General features: G+C 43.7%; 1 protein-coding gene across 1 annotated transcript; it reads right to left on the bottom strand.

Moving 5' to 3' along the window:
- Positions 1-1,275: 1,275 nt before the first annotated feature.
- Positions 1,276-20,374, bottom strand: LOC130282900 (protein kinase C delta type-like). The gene is made up of 3 exons (XM_056531846.1): positions 19,500-20,374; positions 10,093-10,409; positions 1,276-2,713 (listed from the first exon to the last, which is right to left on the bottom strand). Exons 1-3 carry the CDS (start codon positions 20,097-20,099, stop codon positions 2,155-2,157), a joined length of 1,476 nt encoding a protein of 491 aa, XP_056387821.1. The 5' UTR covers positions 20,100-20,374; the 3' UTR covers positions 1,276-2,154.
- Positions 20,375-21,935: the final 1,561 nt, after the last annotated feature.

Here is a 21,935-nt window from a genome sequence, read left to right as displayed (position 1 = left end):
ACCTGGCTACCTACCTACCTGCCCATTTACTGTGCAGGACACGAAGGAGGGCATTATTACAGTTTGTGGGCCTATAGATGGGAAGATTGTGTAGAGGAGGGGAGGGCACTGAAAAAATGAGTCTGACATGTTTTTCCTGCAGATGTTAAGAGATTCACATTGTGGTCTTATCCGGACGGAGAAGAAGAGGAAAGAGGACGCCGCTGATCAGAAAAGACGTAATTGTGAGTCCCAAAATGTAACTGTAATCACTTACACGGTATACATATCCTGTGTACAGATGATATCTACCGCCATATGGTCCTGTATATAATCACTTATATTGCATACAGATCCTGTATAGTATACTGGTCTGTATATAGTGGTTTTATTCAGTACAGTATGGCGGTATTATCCAGTTATTGTGTGGTGGTATATATTTCTCCTTGTATACCAGTATTATTGGTCATGGAAATTTACCTATGTTAAAGTGTTTCTTACATATATAAATTTAATTTATTGTGTGTGGGATTTGGGTGGAATAGTAGCGTGGCAGAAGATAGACGAGCTGCAGAGCCTAGCAGGGGCCCTTGCCTTTTTTTTGGTCCAGGGGCCCCGAGTGTTGTCAGTCCGCCCCTGGGGGAGGGGAGGGGGTGTAATTAAGGGGGGTGCGTGTGTGTGTGTGTGTGGGGGGGGGGGGGGTGAAACAAAGGGTCCGCCCCGGGTGCCAAATGCTCTAGGTACGCCCCTGCCTCCATCTATACCCGTTAATAGGGGAAGATAATTTTTTTTTAAATTTTGGGCGCCTTGGGGAGAATTTATCAAGCATCGGGTGTCAGTTCTTAGGCACATTTTGCACAATTTTTTTCTGTCTTTGACTTTGTAGACATATTTATCCAGCATATTGTGCCATTTTTTTCTTTTTGCTATTTTACACCATCAGTTATACATGTTTGGCCTAACAAAAGGAGACATGGTTTAAGTGCCATGGTTTTTTAAACTCTTTTATTCTATTCAACAAAAAGTTGTCAAATGTTTGCACTACCCAATTCCATTAAATATGTTCAAAAGTATCAAACATTCTGCAACAATATGATACATTTAATGCAAATGAAGCTTTGTACCACCTCTTTGAAAAGACCATTCCCATAGTGGTCTTGTTTTTAGGACACCACTGCAATAGAAGACCAGGAGAAATTTGGGTGGTCTTCTCAAAGAGGTTTCACTGTATTTATTAGAACAATACATGATCAAACAATGGAAATAAAGACACAGACACAATGATGTAAAGGGGGAAAAGGACATTTTATTTCGTTTATATAGTTACAGGAAGGGGATACTGGGATTCTGCTAATTTTAGAAATGTGTGTTATGTTTTATTTTGCTATGTGTAATGTATAAATGTAAAAGCAAAGCTTTTTTATATACTGTGTTGATCCAAAGGAAGGCGAAAACCCCCTTGAGGAAAGAGCCAATTATCCTTATGTAAGGGGGGAAAATTCCTTCCTGACCCCAAATATGGCAATCGGAACAAGTCCCAGGATCAAAAGCCAGTACATGACCTATCTAGTATGGTAAACTATTATGTATTTTTTTTTTTATATATTCATATATAATACTTTTTTTTATTATTATTATTCATTTATTTTTTGTACATTGTGTTATGTTACCTATTTATGGCTGGAATGATCCCAAGGAAGGCAAAAACCCCCTTAAAGAATGAGCCAATTGTCCTCAAAGGAGAAAAATTCCTTCCTGACCCCAAATATGGCGATCGGAACAAGTCCCAGGATCAAAGCCGATATCTACCGCTATCTGTTGTGTGTGTCTGTGTGTCTGTGTCTATACTATCTATGTATGTACCTGTATGTATATTTCTATCTACCTGTATGTGTGTGTGATCCTAATGTGTGTGTGATCCTAATGTATGTGTGATGATGTGTGATACTTACCAGGTCTGTGCTGAGGTGTTACAAGCACAGGCCGCTCCTGGGGTACAGAGGGTCTTCAGAGGCTGTGGAGGATGTGGAGCTAAGATCCAGGGTAACAACTTGATGGAAATCTGCAGCATTCAGATGGTATAGAGAGGATGTTATAGACAAGCCGAGGTCTAATACAGCAGCAGAGGCATGGGTCAGGGGGCACAGAGCTCTGGGCCATGGCCATGGGCTGATGTTAACAGGCCCAGCTTGGAGCAATGAAAGAGAATCCTTCCAAGGGGTGAAGGGCTGTCTCTTCCTCTGGCCACGGCAGGTCTCCCTTCTTCAGAGCTGGCTTGAATGGTGTAAATGGCGGCTGTGCTCTCTTCTGCTCCAGTTCCTCCCAGTTGATGGTGGTGAAGAATGGATGGTCTCTGATGTTCCTGTTCACACCAAGCCGCTTCTCAGGATTCTTACGCAGCAGTTTCTTGATCAGATGTTTCAGGTCAGCAGGGAGCCAAGATGGAATATTAGGCTTCTCTCTGGTGATGGAATCGTGAGCCATTTCTCTGTTGCAGCCAAAGTAAAATGGGGAACGTCCTGCTGACATCCGGGATACAACAATCCCCAGGCTCCACCAGTCAACTGCTGCATAGTACATCTTCCTCTGGAGCACCTCTGGGGCCATGTATGGTAACGTGCCCGTCACTCCTTTGATCTTGTTGGAAGAGGTGACGCCATCTTGGGCAACTCCGAGGTCAATGATGCGGATGTGTCCATCTCTATCCAGCATGATGTTATCTGGCTTGATATCTCTGCAATGAAAGAAGAAAAAAGAGTTATAAATAAAAGACAATGGTAATGTGGTGCCACAGGGGTGCAAGGAATTCTTATCAGCTTCTCCGGGGCCAGACAATGGGAGTAAGAAACACACTGACGTCGGGTTACGGATAACTGTCTTTTACTGAGCAGGTGTAGATGGTACAACACACAGTATGAAGAGTACAAGGGATGCAGTGTAACCCTTGGGAGCCCTGTTGCCTTGCTAGGACTTATGGTGCTTTTCATCCACTTGAATAATACTGACTAGAGATTAGAGACTGAAAGGTTTCCCACTCTGGCTAGGGTTCTGACAAGGTTCAAGTACTATCACCGCCAGAGCTTGACTCACCACTGTACGGGGGAACACTTCCAGAATGGTGGGGCTGACTCCGCTGTATGGGGGAACACTTGCAGAATGGTGGGGCTGACTCCTCTGTACGGGGAACCCTTGCAGATTGGCGGGGCTGACTCCGCTGTATGGGGGAACACTTGCAGAATGGTGGGGCTGACTCCGCTGTATGGGGAACCCTTGCAGATTGGCAGGGCTGACTCCGCTGTATGGGGGAAAACTTGCAGAATGGTGGGGCTGACTCTGCTGTACAGGGGAACACTTGCAGAATGGCGGGGCTTCCGCTGTATGGGGGAACACTTGCAGAATGGTGGGGCTGACTCTGCTGTATGGGGGAACACTTGCAGAATGGCGGGGCTGACTCTGCTGTATGGGGGAACACTTGCAGAATGGCGGGGCTTCTGCTGTACGGGGGAACACTTGCAGAATGGCGGGGCTGACTCTGCTGTATGGGGGAACACTTGCAGAATGGCGGGGCTGACTCTGCTGTATGGGGGAATACTTGCAGAATGGCGGGACTGACTCTGTTGTATGGGGGAACACTTGCAGAATGGCGGGGCTGACTCTGCTGTATGGGGAAACTTTGCAGAATGGTGGGGCTGACTTTAGAAGATATTTTCTTAGGCTTCCCTCAGGATTTCTCCACACACGACTTCCTCCTCCTTTCCACACAGTTCTCAGCTTGAGCTCTGCAGCTAGACTGGGGCGACTCCTCCCCCCCAACACCATATACAAGAGAATTTAGGGGTTCCCACTGGGCAGGCAGGGTCACCTGATTATCACTGCTCCTCTCTCTCTTAACCACTTAAGGACTCAGGGTTTTTCAGTTTTTGCACTTTTGTTTTTTCCTCCTTACCTTTTAAAAATCATAACCCTTTAAATTTTCCACCTAAGAATCCATATTATGGCTTATTTCTTGCGTGACCAATTCTACTTTGCAGTGACATCAGTCATTTTACCCAAAGATGCACGGCGAAACGGAAAAATTAAATCGAAGAAAAAACGCCATTTTGTAAATTTGGGGGGCTTCCGTTTCTACGCAGTGCATATTTCGGTAAAAATTACACCTTATCATTATTCTGTAGGTCCATACGGTTAAAATGATACCCTAATTATATAGGTTTGATTTTGTCGTACTTCTGGAAAAAATCATAACTACATGCAGGAAAATTTATACGTTTAAAAATGTCATCTTCTGACCCCTATAACTTTTTTATTTTTCCACGTACAGGGCGGTATGAGGACTTATTTTTTGCGCCGTGATCTGAAGTTTTTATCGGTATGATTTTTGTTTTGATCTGACTGTTTGATCAATTTTTATTCATTTTTGAATGGTATAAAAAGTGCCCAAAATACGCTTTTTTGGACTTTGGAATTTTTTTGCGCGCACGCCATTGACCATGCGGTTTAATTAATGATATATTTTTATAGTTTGGACATTTATGCACGCGGCGATTTCACATATGTTTATTAATTTTGTTTTTACACTGTTTTATTTTTTTTATGGGAAAAGGGGGGTGATTCAAACTTTTATTAGGGAAGGGGTTAAATGACCTTTATTAACACTTTTTTTTTACATTTTTTTTGCAGTGTTATAGGTCCCATAGGGACCTATAACACTGCACACACTGATCTTCTACACAGATCACAGGCGTGTATTAACACGCCTGTGATCAGTGTTATCGGCGCTTGACTGCTCCTGCCTGGATCTCAGGCAGGGAGCAGTCATCCGCCGATCGGACACCGAGGAGGCAGGTAAGGGCCCTCCCGATGTCCGGTCAGCTGTTCGAGACGCCGCGATTTCACCGCGGCGGTCCCGAACAGCCTGACTGAGCAGCCGGGTCACTTTCAGTTTCGCTTTAGAAGCGGCGGTCAGCTTTGACCGCCGCTTCTAAAGGGTTAATACCACACATCGCCGCGATCGGCGATGTTTGGTATTAGCCGCGGATCCCGGCCGTTGATGAGCGCCGGGACCGACGCGATATGATGCGGGATCGCGGCGCGATCCCGCTTCATATCGCGGGAGCCGGCGCAGGACGTGAATATACGTCCTGCGTCGTTAAGGGGTTAAGGACCGAGGTCATTTTGGCCTTAAGACCAGAGCATTTTTTGCAAATCTGGCCACTGTCACTTTAAGCATTAATAACTCTGGGATTCTTTTACTTATGAATTTGATTCCGAGTTTATTTTTTCATGACATATTCTACTTTATCTTAGTTGTAAATTTTTGTCAATGCTTGCATCATTTCTTGGTTAAAAATTGCTAAATTTTATGAAAAATTAACAAATTTAGCATTTTTCTGAATTTGAAACTCTATTGGATATTCCAAATAAATTATATATTGATTCACATATACAATATGTCTACTTTATATTTGCATCATAAAGTTGACAGGTTTTTACTTTTGGAAGACATCAGAGGGCTTCAAAGTTCAGCAGCAATTTTCCTATTTTTCACAAAATTTTCAAAATCAGAATTTTTCAGGGAACAGTTCTGTTTCGAAGTGTATTTGAGGGGTGTTCATATTAGAAATATCCCATAAATGACCCTATTATAAAAACTGCACCCCTCAAAGTATTCAAAATGACATTCAAAAGGTTTGTTAACTCTTTAGGTATTTCACAGGAATAATTAGCAACAAGAAATAGCAGCGTTGTAGTATAATGTACATTGAAACTACTGGTGTATAAACCATATCTAAAACTCGCTGCGGGTCTATAAACCAATGCTACAGTATAGCTCTGAAAATAAATTTTATATACTTATAGAGAAACACTAGAGCCATGACTACTGATAAAACTAAAATAATTTGATTAATACTCTTTAAAATCACAAATATGACCACTAAATATTAACATTATACAAGGTCAATGATTGTAAACAGATAACCAATCCGAAAATAAGGTGGTAAGACAGGTATGATTAGTATAATCAAGCTCATATGAAGTATATAAACAGTGAGATCTACAGCAGCAGTAATGGGTGTCCAATAATAATGTCCAATAGGACAAGAAAAGGGGTATATAACCTTTACTAATATAATGTCCAGCTACCCACTTAGGATAGCTGGAATGGACACTAACAGTGCATGAAAGTAATAACACTAACAAAGCTGGTACTCACTTACCCATAATGGAGACCTGTCACCACCGCCCCAACGTACGTTTCGTCAGCCTGGACTTTCTCAAGGGAATAGCAGCAAAGTGAAGGAGAACATTCTAAATCTCTATTTTTTACACTAACATGTTCCTGTAGACCCAGTATTTGCATTTTTATAAAGGCTAGAAGGAGAAAATGCCACCCAAGATGTGTAACCCAATTTCTCTCAAGTAAGGAAATACCTCATATGTGTATGTCAAGTGTTCTGTAGGTGCACTAGAGGGCTCAGAAGGGAAGGAGCGACAATAGGATTTAGAAGAGTGAATTTTGCTGCAATGGTTTTTAGGGGGCATGTCGCATTTAAGAAGCCCCTATGGTTCCATAACAGCAAAAAAAAAAAAAAAAAAAAAAAACATAGCTTACTATTTTGGAATCTACACCCCTCAAGTGGTACAGTGAGCTTTAACACCCCACAGGTGTTTGACGACTTTCTGTTAAAGTTGTATGTGTAAATGAATTTTTTTCCCCACTAAAATGCTGGTTTTCCCCCCATATTTTACATTTTTACAAGGGGTAATAGGAAAAATGACACCCAAAATTTGTAACCCCATCTCTTCTGAGTATGGTAATACCCCATGTGTGGACGTCAAACGCTCTGTGTGCGAACTACAATGCTCAGAGGAGAAGGAGTCACATTTAGCTTTTGGAAAGCAAATTTTGATGAAATGGTTTTTGGGGGGCATGTCCCATTTAGGAAGCCCCTTTGGTGCAAGGACAGCAAAAAAAACAAACACATGGCATACCATTTTGGAAACTACATCCCTCAAGGAACGTAACAAGGGGTACAGTGAGCCTTAACACCCCACAGGTGTTTGAATACTTTTCGTTAAACTCGGATGTGTAAATGAAAAACATTTTTTTTTCACTAAAATGCAGTTTTTTTCCCCCAAATTCAATATTTTTACAAGAGGTTATAGGAAAAAATGCCCCCCAAAATTTGTAACCTCGTGTGGAAATACCCCATATATGGACGTAAAGTGCTCTGCAGGCGAACTACAATGCTCAGAAAAAAAAAGCTTTTGTGGAGAGAATTTGTTTGGAATGGAAGTCGGGTGCCAGGTGCGTTTACAAAGCTCCCATGGTGCCAGAACAGCAGAAACCCCCCCACACGTGACCTCATTTTGGAAACTAAACCCCTAACCAAATGTAATAAGGGGTGCAGTGAGCATTTATACCCCACTGGTGTTTGACAGACTTTTGGAACAGTGGGCTGTGCAAATGAAAAATCTAATTTTTCATTTTCATGGATGACTGTACACAAAATAGGTCAAACGCCTGTGGGGTGTAAATGTTCACAGCACCCATTATTACATTACGTGAGGGGTGTAATCTTCAAAATGGGGTCAAATGTGGGGGGAGGGGTCCACTGTTCTGGCACCATGGGGGCTTTGTAAACGCACATGGCCTTCAATTCCAGCCAAATTCTTTCTACAAAATCCCAATGGTGCTCCTTCTCTTCTGAGCATTGTAGTTAGCCTGCAGAGCACTTTACGTCCACTTATAGGGCATCTATATAAAAATTTTGGGGGGCTTTTTTACTATTACACCTTGAGAAAATGAAAAATTTGGGATAACACCAGCATTTTAGTGAAAAAACACAAATTTTTCATTTTCATTCTTCAAACAGGTGTGGGGTGTTAAGGCTCACTATGGGGTCACATGTAGGTTTTTTTTTTTTTTATGTCAGAACCGCTGTAACGATCAGCCACCCCTGTGCAAATCACCTCAAATGTACATGGTGCTCTCATTCCTGAGCCCTGTTGTGCGCACGCAGAGCATTTTACTCCCACATATGGGGTATTTCCGTACTCAGGAAAAATTGCATTAAAAACTTTGGGGTCTTTTTTTCATTTTACCTTTTGTGAAAATAAAAAAAAGTATGGGGCAACACCAGCATGTTTGTGTAACATTTTTTTTTTTCATTTTTACAATAACATGCTGGAGTAGACCCCAACTTTACCTTTTCATAGGAGGTAAAAGGAGAAAAAGCCCCCCGAAAAAAATTGTTAGACAATTTCTCCCGATTACGGAAATACCCCATATGTGGCCCTAAACGGTTTCCTTGAAATACGACAGTGCTCCGAAGTGAGAGAGTGCCATGCCTATCTGAGGCCTAAATTAAGGATTTGTATAGGGGTGGACATAGGGGTATTCTAAGGCAGTGTTTCCCAAACAGGGTGTCTCCAGCTGTTGCAAAACTCCCAGCATGCCTGGACAGTCAATGGCTGTCCCGCAATACTGGGTGTTGTTGTTTTGCAACAGCTGGAGGCTCAGTTTTGAAAACAGTGCCATACCTGATGTTTTTCATTTCTATTGGGGAGGGGCGAGGGGGGGGGACAGTGTAAGGGGGTGTATATGTAGTGTTTTACTCTTTATTTTGTGTTAGTGTAGTGTAGTGTTTTTAGGGTACATTTGCACGGGCGAGTTTACATAGAGTTTTGAGCTACAGCGTAAAATTAGCTGCATTTCAAACTTGCAGCGAGAAACTCACTGTAAATCCCCCTGTGGGGAAGGCAAAACTACAACTCCCAGCATACCCTTTGGCTGTCCGTGCATGGGGGTTGTAGTTATGCAACAGCTGGAGGTACACTGGTTGCAAAACACTAAGAGTTTGTTACTTAACTCAGTGTTTCCCAACCCGTGTGCCTCCAGCTGTTGCAAAACTACAACTCCCAGCATGTATGGTTTTTCAGTGCATTCTGGGAGTTATAGTTTTTCAACAGCTGGAGGCACAAAGGTTGGGAAACACTGAGTTAGGAAACAGACAATGTTTCCCAACCAGTGTGCCTCCAGTTGTTGCAAAACTACAACTCCCAGCATTCACGGACAGCCAAAGGGCATGCTGGGTGTTGTAGTTTTGCAACATCTGGAGGAGAACAGTTTGGAGACCACTGTGTAGTGGTGTCCAAACTGTAGCCCTCCAGATTTTGCAAAATGACAACTCTCAGCATGCCCAGGCATGCTGGGAGTTGTAGTTCGGCAACATCTGAAGGGCCAGATGTTACAGAACTACAACTCCCAGCATGCCTGGACTGTCTGGGCATGCTGGGAGTTGTAGTTTTGCAACATCTGGAAGAGCACAGATTGATCCAAACTGCGGCCCTCCAGATGTTGCAAAACTACAACACCCAGCATGCCCAGACAGCCAAAAGGCATGCTGGGTGTTGTAGTTTTCTAAACTACCAGAAGCAGCAGTGAAGAGCTTCACTGCTGCCTCTGATGCAGATGCCGCCCGCCGCCTCCTCCACTTACCCGCCGCCAACCCGTGTGCCTCCAGCTGTTGAGAGCCTGCCGCCGGTCCCCACTGCCGCGCCGGTACTTGATAAGTGCTGCTGTCTCCACAGCAGCTCTCGGCATCTTCTTCCCCTGCTCTGCTCAGACTTCTAGTGGCGGGCAGAGCAGGGGAAATGAACTTTACCCCCAGTCAGCTCATTCACTGTGATTAGTCCACAGGGACCAATCACAGTGATCGCTGACCAGGACCATCAACAGATGGTCCTGGAGGGTGTTGCAGAAGTTGTCCCCTGCTTGAAACAGCGGGACTTCTGCCAGTTAACCCGTGCGATGCTGCGCATCACGGGGTTAACTGAATGACGTCTATAGACGTGATTCTGCGGGAAGGGGTTAAAAATACAGTACATACATTACATAATACACAGTGAAAAATGCATGCCCAAGGAGATCCGCAGCCCACAGGACAGCTTTTGGTGCTGGGACATCACAGGAAATCTTTAAAGATCGACAATGGTGAAGGGGTCATGAACTGTACCACCACAAAGCCTAACAAAATTCAGGATTCTGGGAAAGTTGGATGCATTATTTACAACATGACAAGGAGACAGGTGTGGGGAAGTTAGACTTACCGGTGGACGATGTTATGTCCGTGAAGGAACTGGAGGCCGCATGCAATCTCTGCTGTGTAGAATCTTACGTTGTCGGTGTTCAGACAGCTGCACATTCTGAGTAAAGCCTCCAGGCTGCCGCCGGACAGGTACTCGGTGATGAAGAATGCATGGTCCTGAGACTGCTGTGCAGCATACAGGTGACACAGGAACGGGCAGTCTCGGGCCAGCATGAGGATCCGTCTCTCTCTCTGCAGGGTCGCTGCATTGTCCCCTGTCTTGGTGATTCCCTTGATGGCCACGTAGTTGTTTCGGCCGGGGACTGATGCCAGGCCCACCTGAAAGAAAGCAAAGGGAGCAATAGTAAATAGTGGAAGACTATGGGAAATATTTCCTTTTGACAATATCCCATAGGTATAACTAGAGCCAACTTGTTATAACTAGGTATAACTAGAGGTATAGCTAGAGCCAACCAGTTAGGGACTGTGGGGTGATGGTCATTGTTATTTCCATGCCATGGTACATATGAGATGTAATAGGGATGTAGTTGGAAAAAAAAAATAAAAGGCCCAAAAAAACACCCATTCTACTGCACAGCGTGGGCAAATGTTAGCTGCAAGTCAATAAGGAACTACAAAATGCCATATCCACTTTTTTTGTTTTTCTAATTGGTGTTTTTTTTATCCTTTTGGCGTTTTTTTCAGCTTTTTTCGGCTCATTGGGTGATTCCTAGAAGTGACCTTATGAGACTATGGCATTTTTTTGGGAAAATCGCTGTGTTTTTCTCCATAGTGTGGGAGTGAAAAAACACAAAAAAAAGCCATGTGAGTTTTAACATTGTTTTTGCAGGCGTGTTTTTTTTTTATTTTAATTTTTTACTTTAGCTATTCCATTTTAACATTAAAATAAATAAATATATATATATAGACTAGCTGAGTACCCAGCATTGCCCAGTTTTTCCTTCCTAATCCTTGTTGGGGAGGAAAATAAACAAAGGAGGAAGCTTTTGACTTCAAATCCCGTCCTCATATATTGATGCCATATCCCGACCTCCTATCCCATCCTCCTATCCCGACCTCCTATCCCGACCTCCTATCCCGTCCTCCTATCCCTTCCTCATAACCCGACCTGTAATGGGCATCTATCACATCCTTGTAATGGGCATCTATCACATCCTTGTAATGGGCATCTATCACATCCTTGTAATGGGCATCTATCATATCCTTTTAATGGGCATCTATCACATCCTTGTAATGGGCATCTATCACATCTTTTATACATGTTAAACTGGCAACACATTGCAGTAGGGGTTAAAAAGCTTATTCCACTCATATGTTTCTGTGTATATTTCATTGTTTTATAGCCAATAGAGAATAAATTCTTTATAATGTGCCCGAGTATCAGAGGGCCGCCAACACCTTTCTCTGCTGACCTCCCATTGACTGACACAGCGGCACACACAGAGGAGCGCAGTAACAGCGAGCTCTTTGCCTCTAGCTATTACAGAGCACCAGTGGTGTTGCTAAGGTTAATGTCACCCGTTGTGGTAGAAAATGGTGTCACCCTATAATGCCCCCCTAAGTAATTTTTTAGCCTGTTGTGATGCCAAGTAAGGGGCAATTGCTCAATAAGTTTGTACCATGTGATACTATAGCTCCCAGTAAAATCTTAGCAGTAATAAGGTTATGCTGGGAGTTGTTGTTTCACCCATGATCACTGCAGAACTTACAAGTGACTACAGCTATGATGGAATACAATTGGCCAGATGACAGCTTCTCTGTAGCAGGGGCGTGTGACAGGTCAGGCACGGAGGGCCCGGCCACCGTAGGTCTTGCTGCTTCTCGGGGAGCATGCAAGCTGAAGGTCTGTATGTATTATATAGAGAGCTCCAGCTTGCATTCTCCCTGATCTTCTAAGAGCCAGTGCAGAAGGATAGCAAGGGGGGGACATAAGGCCTAGGGGCATGTAGGACGGAGGCAGGGTGCCACCACATATCTTTCTTCTGTGCAGGAACTCCTCCCCTTCACCGATAGGAGCATGCTTAAAGAGACACTGTCATGTTGAAAAACTTTTTATATTTTGTAGTACTACTGATAAGATTACTTTTTTAAATACACATTTATAAAAATAAAAAAAAATTACTAAAAAAGGAAAAATGAAAATAACCACCACTAGGGGTCATCAGTCTTTACGCAGACAGACTACTCTGTATTTTGCAGCATACTGGATACAGGCCATAAAGTGTGTTGGTATCCAGTATAGGAGATCACCACTGCAGCCTTCAGCTATTCCTAAACTACAACTACCATGATGGGAGTTGTAGTTTTGCAACAGCTGGAGTTACAATCTTTGTAAAACTCTGTGTTAGAGCTGGGTATTCTCCAGCTGTGTGTCTCCATCTCTTGCAAAACTACAGACAAAGGATGTGTGGGCATGCTGGGAGTTGTAGTTTTGCAACAGCTAAAGGCAACACTGTTCTAACACATTGCTTTCCAAACACTGCAGCTCAAGCTATTGCAAAACTACAACTCCCAGCATGCTTGAACAGCCAAAGCTTTCTCTGAGTCCTGAATGACAAAGAAGCCTAACAGACATTCAGGAGTCTGTTAAAGCTGAATGACACACATTTTCTATCTGTTCCTAGTAAAGCTGGATTAGCATCCATCTTTACTAATGACAGATATAAAATGTATGCATAAAAATTACTGTGCTTTTATCACTAAAATCCTTGCACTAATTTAGAAAGATCTGCAGACTGCCAGGCTGCTCCCAGACTCAGTGAGGGAAAGAGATGGACACGCCCCCTCCGCAAGGCAAGAAGACAAAGCAAGTGACCAAGATATAAATGCTATTTTTTAGGGATATATACGTCCTAGACACATAAAAATGTATATGTACAGGATCAGGATTAGGTACTGAGCAACATATCACTTTTCTTTCTTTTGGCACTATGACAGGTACCTGATTCACGTTCACAGAGGAAGAAGACAGAGACAAGGTGTGTGTACTCACTTTTTTGCTGTTAATAAAATGTGCTTGACTGCTCTGATCCTTTCCTCCGCTCCTGTGCCTGGACTGTCGGGTAGCGTTCCCCTCCACAGACATGGACAGCAATAGAAGTATCCGGCACCACGGTAGCAGGTAAAAAAACTTCAAGCTTTATTCAGATAAATACAGGCATAGCATGGTAGACACTATTTTGCTGTTACACCATATCTCGTCCTCCTGTTACTGCCAAAGCTGTACTTACTTTTCTACTATTACATCATGTCGCATCTTCAAGTTGCCTCCAGAGCTGCAACCACTATTCTGCTGTTACATCATGTCTTAAGCTCCTTTCACCTCCAAAGCTGCAGCCACTATTCTGCTCTCACATCATGTCTTATATTCCAGTCAACTCCAGAGTTGCAGTCAGTATTCTGCTGTTAGAATATGTCTTATACTGTAGACACCTCCAGAGCTGCATTGGCTGAGTGTGATTTTGACTTATCCTCCAGTCACCTTCAGAGCTGCTGTCACTATTCTGCTGTCACATCATGTCTTATCCTCCTGTCACTTCCAGAGCTGCAGTTACTTTTCTGCTGTTAGAATATGTCTTATACTGTAGACACCTCCAGAGCTGCATTGGCTGAGTGTGATAGGAGTGTGGTAGCTGTAATCACACTCCTATAACTCTCAGGCAGGGGGGCAGCGGGGGAGTGGTCCACCCCAGGTTAGAGGGGGGGGGGGGGGGAGGGTTGTGCCATCTCTCAATTCATACTTTTTAACTTACTGGGGGGGGGGGGGGGGTCAGCATAGCTGAACTTCAGGCACTAGAGGAATCCTGTCTCTCTAGTGCCAAATACCTGGCGTTGCTGACTCAACCTACAGAAACACCAGCCAGTAATGACCGACAATGGAGATCACTTTGATGCTGGTCATTTAACCCCTTTAATGGGTTATCCACCATAAGGTATTTTAGTACGTACCTGGCAGAAATTAATGGACATGCTTAGGAAGGATCTGCGCTTGTCTTGGGGCTAAATGGCGTGAGATTACCATAACACTTTGGCTAGCTTTTTGTGAACTAGTATTTCCTTTTTGAGTTTACTGCTTTGCCTACAAAGCCCATAATTCCATTTTCCTCCCTCCCACACATCAGTCACACTCCCATAAATGAGCAGCATTCATTCAAAAGACCTGTGGTTTTCAATCAGGGTGCCTACAGCTGTTGCAATAGTTGCAGATTGATCTCTCTACCACCAAGCGATCGCTCCACCCATTGAAGCAGACAGGTTCCCTGTCATCAGCTGACTAGTGAGTCAGGTCTCGGCTGCATTGCAACCTGGGAAAAATCTGAGACAACAGTAATTTTGTATGCTGGTAAAAGTAAATATTGGGGTGAAAATCACATAAGAATTGTGAGAAAATCGTCACATACGGGTACAGACACTACATTATTAACTACACTAACTTTACAGCCTCTGTAGCATAGTCAAATGTCAAATAAAAAATAATTTCTGGAATACCCCTTTAGAGACACAGCAAATTTTGGCCTTGAGGACACAACAAATTTTAGTTTACACATTTTTTAGTTTACACCTTTCAAGAGCCATAATTCTTTTATTTTTCCATCCACAGACCCATATGTTTGTTTTTTCACAACAGAATGTACTTTATAAAGACACCTTAAATTTGAATTTAAAATTGAAAAAAGAAAATAAATTAAAGAAAATCACAATTTTGCTAATTTTTGGGGGTTTTGGTTTTAAGCAATGCATTTTACAGTGAAATTTTCATGTTTTCTTAAAGGGGTACTCCCATGGAAAACTTATTTATTTATTTATTTATTTTTTATCAACTGGTGCCAGAAAGTTAAACAGATTTGTAAATTACTTCTATTAAAAAATCTTAATCCTTTCAGTACTTATTAGCTGCTGAATACTACAGAGGAAATGGTTTTCTTTTTGGAACACAGAGCTCTCTGCTGACATCATGACCACACTGCTCTCTGCTGACATATCAGTCCTTTATAAGAACTGTCCAGAGTAGGAGAAAATCCCCATAGCAAACATGTGTTGCTCTGGACAGTTCCTAAAATGGACAGAGATGTCAGCAGAGAGCACTGTAGTCATGATGTCAGCAGAGAGCTCTGTGTTCCAAAAAGAAAACCATTTCCTCTGTAGTTTACAGACCCTAAAAAGTACTGGAAAGATTAAGATTTTTTAATAGAAGTAATTTACAAATCTGTTTAACTTTCTGGCACCAGTTGATTTAAAAAAAAAGTTTTGCACAGGAGTACCCCTTTAATTATGTGGATGAATACAATTAAAATGATACTCATGTTTGCATTCTTTTCTATTACTGCACTTCTTTTAAAAAAGGCAAAGTATGTTTAAAATTTCCCTATTCTGACCTCCTATAACTTTCTTATTTTTCTGCATACAGTGCTGTATGAGAATTTTTTGCACCATTATCTGTAGTTTTTAATAAAGGGGTACTCCCTTGGAAAACTTTTTTTTTATAAATCCATCCACTGGTTCCAGAAAGTTAAACAGATTTGTAAAGTACTTTCATTAAAAAATCTTAATCCTTCCAGTAATTTTTAGGGGCTGTATGCTACAGAGGAAATGCTTTTCTATTTGGATTTCTCTTCTGTCATAACCAAAGTGCTCTCTGTTGACCTCTGCTGTCCCTTTTTGGAACTTTCCAGAGAACAAATCCCCATTGCAAACATATGCTGCTCTGGACAGTTCCTAAAATGGACAGCAGAGGTCAGCAGAGAGCACTGTAGTCATTACATCGGAGAAATCCAAAAAGAAAACCATTTCCTCTGTAGTATACAGCCCCTAAAAAGTACTGGAAGGATTAAGATTTTTTAATAGAAGTAATTTACAAATCTGTTTAACTTTCTGGCACTAGTTGATTTAAAAAAAAACTTTACCACTGTACCACTGTAACATAACTTTTGCTTATATTTGACTTTTTCATCACTTTTATTCCATTGTTTCTGAGATATGATGTGACCAAAAATCTGCAATTATTTCACTTTGGTTCACATTCCTGATATTGCATTGTCAATGATGTGAATGCAAAAAAAAAATTGCCAATTGTTGTCACATCAACACATAAAAAGTAATCAAACAATCAATACAATGCACAAGTGGTACCGGCAAAAACTACAGATCACAGTGTCTGTATGTATGGGTATATAGTATATAAAAAAATATTGCAGCTCTCCATATAATAGTTAAATCACTGCCACATTTCTGCTTCTTGTTGAAGCTTTTTTCAAGCATGTTCACACACATCACTAAGGGTCTATATTTACCCAGACACGTAATTACCAAATAAAGTAATATCAAGTATAACATGTATAACGTGCATATTCATCATAAATGTATAAAGACAATTCATCATGGTGACATTATATGTTCAACACATGAGAAATACATATATGTTCAGTCAAGTGTCAGTGCAAAAAATAGATAAATGGCTTAAAAAAAAGATTATTACAGTTATAACATTTACAGTATCTGACATAAGTGAGTACAACCTTCACATGTTTTTAAATATTTTATTTTATCTTTTCATGTGACAACACAGAAGAAATGAAACTCTTCTACAATGTAAAGTGTAACAGTGTTTAATATTGTGTGTCCCCCCCCCCCACCGAAATAACTCATCATAAAGTCATTAATATCTTAACCTTGGCAAAAAAAAGTGAGTACAACCCTAAGTAGAAATGTTCAAATTGGGCCCAATAAGTAATTGTGACTCATTAGTGTTACATGCAGGGCCGCCATCAGGGGGGTACAGCCGGTACTCCCGTAAGGGGCCCGGACCCGAGGGGGGCCGGGCCCAACATTTATTTTTTATTTTTTACTCACTCACTGACCGTTGGGGGCCTGCCATTTTCCACTGACTGACTGACCGTACTCTGTACAATCAGTCAGTCAGTTACCCTCTTTCCCGGGCCCTGTCCCTGCCGCACATACCTCGGAGGCCACTGCCACTTTAAAAAAAAAAAAAAAAAAACTGCAGTGGCCGTCGGGAGGTACTAGCGCAACGATCGTGCCGCGCGTAGGCACGTTCGGTGCGCTATGACGCGGCAAGCCGGCCCGGAAGTCAGAGGAAAGCCGTGCCCGAAGAAGAACTGGAGCGAAGGGGCTGCCTGGAAGACGCGTGGCTGACATCGGGCCAGGAAGGTAACCACAGCAGGCTGCCTTCAATGCTCCGACCACTGCTCCTCCAGTCTGGGGGCTCCTCCAGTCTGGTCAGAGCACAGACATACTGCCTCCAGCCATATACCGTGAATGTCTGGAGGCAGTATGTCTGTGGGGGTACATGGGGCCTATAACTACTTGTTGGGGCACAAAGGGGGGCCTATATCAACTGTGGGGGCTGAAAGGGGGGCCTATATTTAACTGTGAGGGCTGAAAGGGGGGGGCCTATATTTAACTGAGGGCGCTGAAAGGGGGGGCCTATATTTAACTGAGGGGGCTGAAAGGGGGGGCCTATATTTAACTGTGGGGGCTGAAAGGGGGGGCCTATATTTAACTGTGGGGGCTGAAAGGGGGGGGCCTATATTTAACTGGGGGCTGAAAGGGGGGGCCTATATTTAACTGGGGGCTGAAAGGGGGGCCTATATTTAACTGGGGGCTGAAATGGGGGGCCTATATTTAACTGGGGGCTGAATGGGGGGGCCTATATTTAACTGTGGGGCCTGAAAAGGGGCCTATATTTAACTGTGGGGGCTGAAAGGGGGGCCTATATTTAACTGTGGGGGCTGAAAAGGGGGCCGCCTATATTTAACTGTGGGGGCTGAAAGGGGGCGTCTATATTTAACTGTGGGGGCTGAAAGGGGGGGGGGCTATATTTAATTGAGGGGGCTGAAAGGGGGGGCTATATTTAACTGAGGGGGCTGAAAGAAGAGGCCTATATTTAATTGGGGGCTGAAAGGGGGGCCTATATTTAACTGGGGGCTGAAAGGGGGGCCTATATTTAACTAGGGGCTGAATGGGGGGGCCTATATTTAACTGTGGGGCCTGAAAAGGGGCCTATATTTAACTGTGGGGGCTGAAAGGGGGGCCTATATTTAACTGTGGGGGCTGAAAAGGGGGCATATATTTAACTGGGGTCTGAAAGGGGGGCCTATATTTAACTGTGGGGGCTGGAAGGTGGGGCCTATATTTAACTGGGGGCTGAAAGGGGGGCCTATATTTAACTGGGGGCTAAAAGGGGGGCCTATACTTAGCTGTGGGGCTGAAAGGGGGGGGCTATATTTAAATGGGGGCTTAAAGGGGGGGCCTATATTTAACTGTGGGGCTGAAAGGGGGGGCCTATATTTAACTGTGGGGGCTGAAAGAGGGGCTATATGTAACTGTGGGGGCTGAAAGGGGGGGGCTATATTTAACTGGGGGCTAAAAGGGGGGCCTATATTTAACTGTGGGGGCTGAAAGGGGGGGTCTATATTTAACTGTGGGGGCTGAACGGGGGGGCCTATATTTAACTGTGGGGGCTGAAAGGAGGCGTCTATATTTAACTGTGGGGGCTGAAAGGGGGGGGCCTATATTTAATTGAGGGGGCTGAAAGGGGGGGCTATATTTAACTGTGGGGGCTGAAAGGGGGGGGCTATAACTAACTTAGGGCTGAAAGGGTGGGCCTATAACTAACTGTGGGAGCTGAAAGGTGGGGCCTATAACTATGGGAGCTCAAAGGGGGCCTATTATTACACACAGGGGCACAAAGGGGGTCTACAATCATGTATATTGGAGGCACGTGGGACCTACAATTATATATGGAGCACAGGGGCCTACAACTATATATGGGGGCACAAAATTGGCCTATAACTATATATGGGGCAAAGATGGGTGTACAACTATGTATGGGGGCACAGAGGAGGTGTACAACTATATATATGTGTATATATATATGTGGGGGCAGAGAGGGGGTCTACAACTATATAGAGGTGGACATTGTGCTGGAGAAAGTACACAGAAAGTTTCACAGTATTCAGAATAGGGTATATTAGATTACAGCAGAGTGTGGCGCAGTAAAATTACTTTGCAGCACAGTGTATTACTGCACTACAATCTTCTATAAAGTAATTAGAAATATATCATTAGGAAAAAAAATGGGTTGGGAGTTGGCCCTGGGGCGGACTCGAGGGGGGGGGGGCCTGGAATTAAGCTGCGTAAGGGGCCCCAAAATTTCTGATGGCAGCCCTGGTTACATGTCTCAGGTGTGAATGGGGAGCAATGTCCTAAATCGCTCTCACACTCTCTAATACTGGTCACTGAAAGTTCAACATGGCCCCACATTGTTGCTCTACATTAAGATGGCCTACGCTGGTTATTTTCTAGACCTACAATTAGCTGCAGAATATCAATGGGAAAAACCACATTGACTGTCCATTTAACAAAAAAAAAAAACATAAATAAACTTACCACTCCAAAGCTGCCCCTACCCAATACCTGATGGACAGTGAGGTGATAGATGTTAAATTTGGGGTAGGAGCTTGATGTTCCGGGGTCCTGGCTGGTGCCTGGTCTTGGCTCCTCATCCTCCAATAATCTGGCATCTTCTCCTCTCCTTTTCTCCACATCCTCGCTTTCCTCTTCTCTCTTCCTCTTCTTCACCTCCTCGCTCACCTCTTCCTCCTTCCTCTTCTCTCCTGTCTTCTCCACCTCCTTGCTTTCCTCTTCTATCTTCCTCTTCTTCACCTCCTCGCTCACATCTTCCTCCTTCCTCTTCTCTCTGCTCTTCACCTCCTCGCTTTCCTCTTCTCTCTTCCTCTTCTTCACCTCCTCGCTCACCTCTTCCTCCTTCCTCTTCTTTCCGCTCTCCTTCACCTCCTCGCTTTCCTCTTCCCTCTTCCTCTTTCCTCCGCTCTCCTCTTCCCTCTTCTCTCCTCTCTCCTTCTCGCCATCTCTTCTTCCTCCAGTAGCCGCCATCTTTGGGATCCTGTAGACGTCCGTCCGCTCGGTCCAACTGACAGTTGTGGGTAAACAACAACAACAGCCGTTGTCCAGGTGACGTGATGTCATCAAAACATCAGGTGGCACCTGCTACCAGTGGTCCAGGGACCTGTGGATCCATATACATTGTGATATAGGCATCATGGGTGATAGCCTAGGGTCCAGAAGAATGGAGATATTCATGGCTGGTTCTTGTAGTGCTTTATTATTAGTAGATGGGGCAGGTGATGTGACTTTTATGTGTTGTATAGGTTGGCAGTGGTGCCCATAAACTCTGCTGGAAGGTTAGAATAAGGAGGCTGGAATAAACCAGACCATCTACTTGCTGCTAATGGCAGAAATAATAAAGCCTTGTAATGGCCTGTAATGTTCTGCTACATTCAATAAGTGTCATCACTCAGATACATTAGATTATGTCCATAGGAGGAGATTTAGCAAAACCTGTCCAGAGGAAAAGTTGACCAGTTGCCCATAGCAACCAATCACATTGCTTCTTACATTTTTTTAAATGGCCTATGAAAAGTAAAAGAAGCCATCTGATTGGTTGCTATGGTCAACCGGTCAACTTTTCCTCTGCACAGGTTTTTCTAAATCCCCTCCATTGTCTCCAAAAAGCAGTATATAGGACATCATACGGCTTCACCACCACTGGGACCTTTATTTTTAAGCCGAGCACCATAAATATTTTTTATCATAGAAATTTGTGGGTGTCCAGTCTTAGTTATGGGAGAATGAGATGTTCTATATAAGATGTAGACAGATTTACAATTGACTTTGCTGAACAATCTTCTTCACTAGGTCTCATATAATGAATGCAGAATTCAAACCAGAGAGAGATTATAGCGAGGGCAAAAATGGGTCCTTTCTAAGGTCCTCCACCACCCAGGTTCACCAATGTTTCCCCGAGAAAGCGTTAGTGTTTGGAAAGTGTTCCTCCAACATTATCTAAGGTTTACTATGTGGTTTACTGTCAGCGGAGGATCTTACTGTCAGCGGAGGATCTTACTGACACACAGGTGGGCTTACTGACAGGTGGAGGATCTTACTGCCACATAGAGGGACATACTGACAGGTGGAGGATCTAAATGACACAAAGAAGGCTTTTCTGACAGGAAGAGGATCTTACTGACACATAGAGGGACATACCGACAGGTGAAGGATCTTACTGACACACAGGTGGGCTTCCTGACAGGTGGAGGATCTTACTGCCACATAGAGGGACATACTGACAGGTGGAGGATCTAACTGACACAGAGAAGGCTTTTCTGACAGGGAGAGGATCTTACTGACACATAGAGGTACATACTGACAGGCAGATGATCTTACTGATACAAAGAAAGTCTTCCTGACAGGCAGAGGAGCTTACTGACACAGAAAGGGCCTTACTGCCAGGCAGAGGATCTTACTGACACAGAGAGGGCCTTACTGATAAGCAGAGGGTCTTACTGACACAGAGAGGGCCTCACTGACAGGGAGAGGATCTTACTGACATACATAAGGCCTTACTGACAGACAGAGGATCACACTGACACACAGGTGGGCTTACTGACAGGGGAAGGATCTTACTGACACACAGGGAACCTTACTAACAGGTTATATGGGGGCTCAGACAAATGGAGGGTGATTTGGAGGTGCAGACAGATGGAGGATTATATGGGGGTGCAGACAGGGAAGTGTGATATTAGGGTGCAGTCAAATGGAGGATGATAGGAGGGTGCAGACAGGGGAGGGTGACATGAGGGTGCAGACAATTATAGGGTGATTCGAGGGTGCAGACAGGGGAGGGTGATATGAGGGTGCAGACAGGGGAGGGTGACATGAGGGTGCAGACAGGGGAGGGTGACATGAGGGTGCAGACAGGGGAGGGTGACATGAGGGTGCAGACAGGGGAGGGTGATATGAGGG

The sequence above is a fragment of the Hyla sarda genome, chromosome 7 (genome assembly GCF_029499605.1).
Source record: "Hyla sarda isolate aHylSar1 chromosome 7, aHylSar1.hap1, whole genome shotgun sequence".
NCBI lineage: Eukaryota > Metazoa > Chordata > Amphibia > Anura > Hylidae > Hyla > Hyla sarda.
This window is presented reverse-complemented; position numbering and strand designations above follow the sequence as displayed.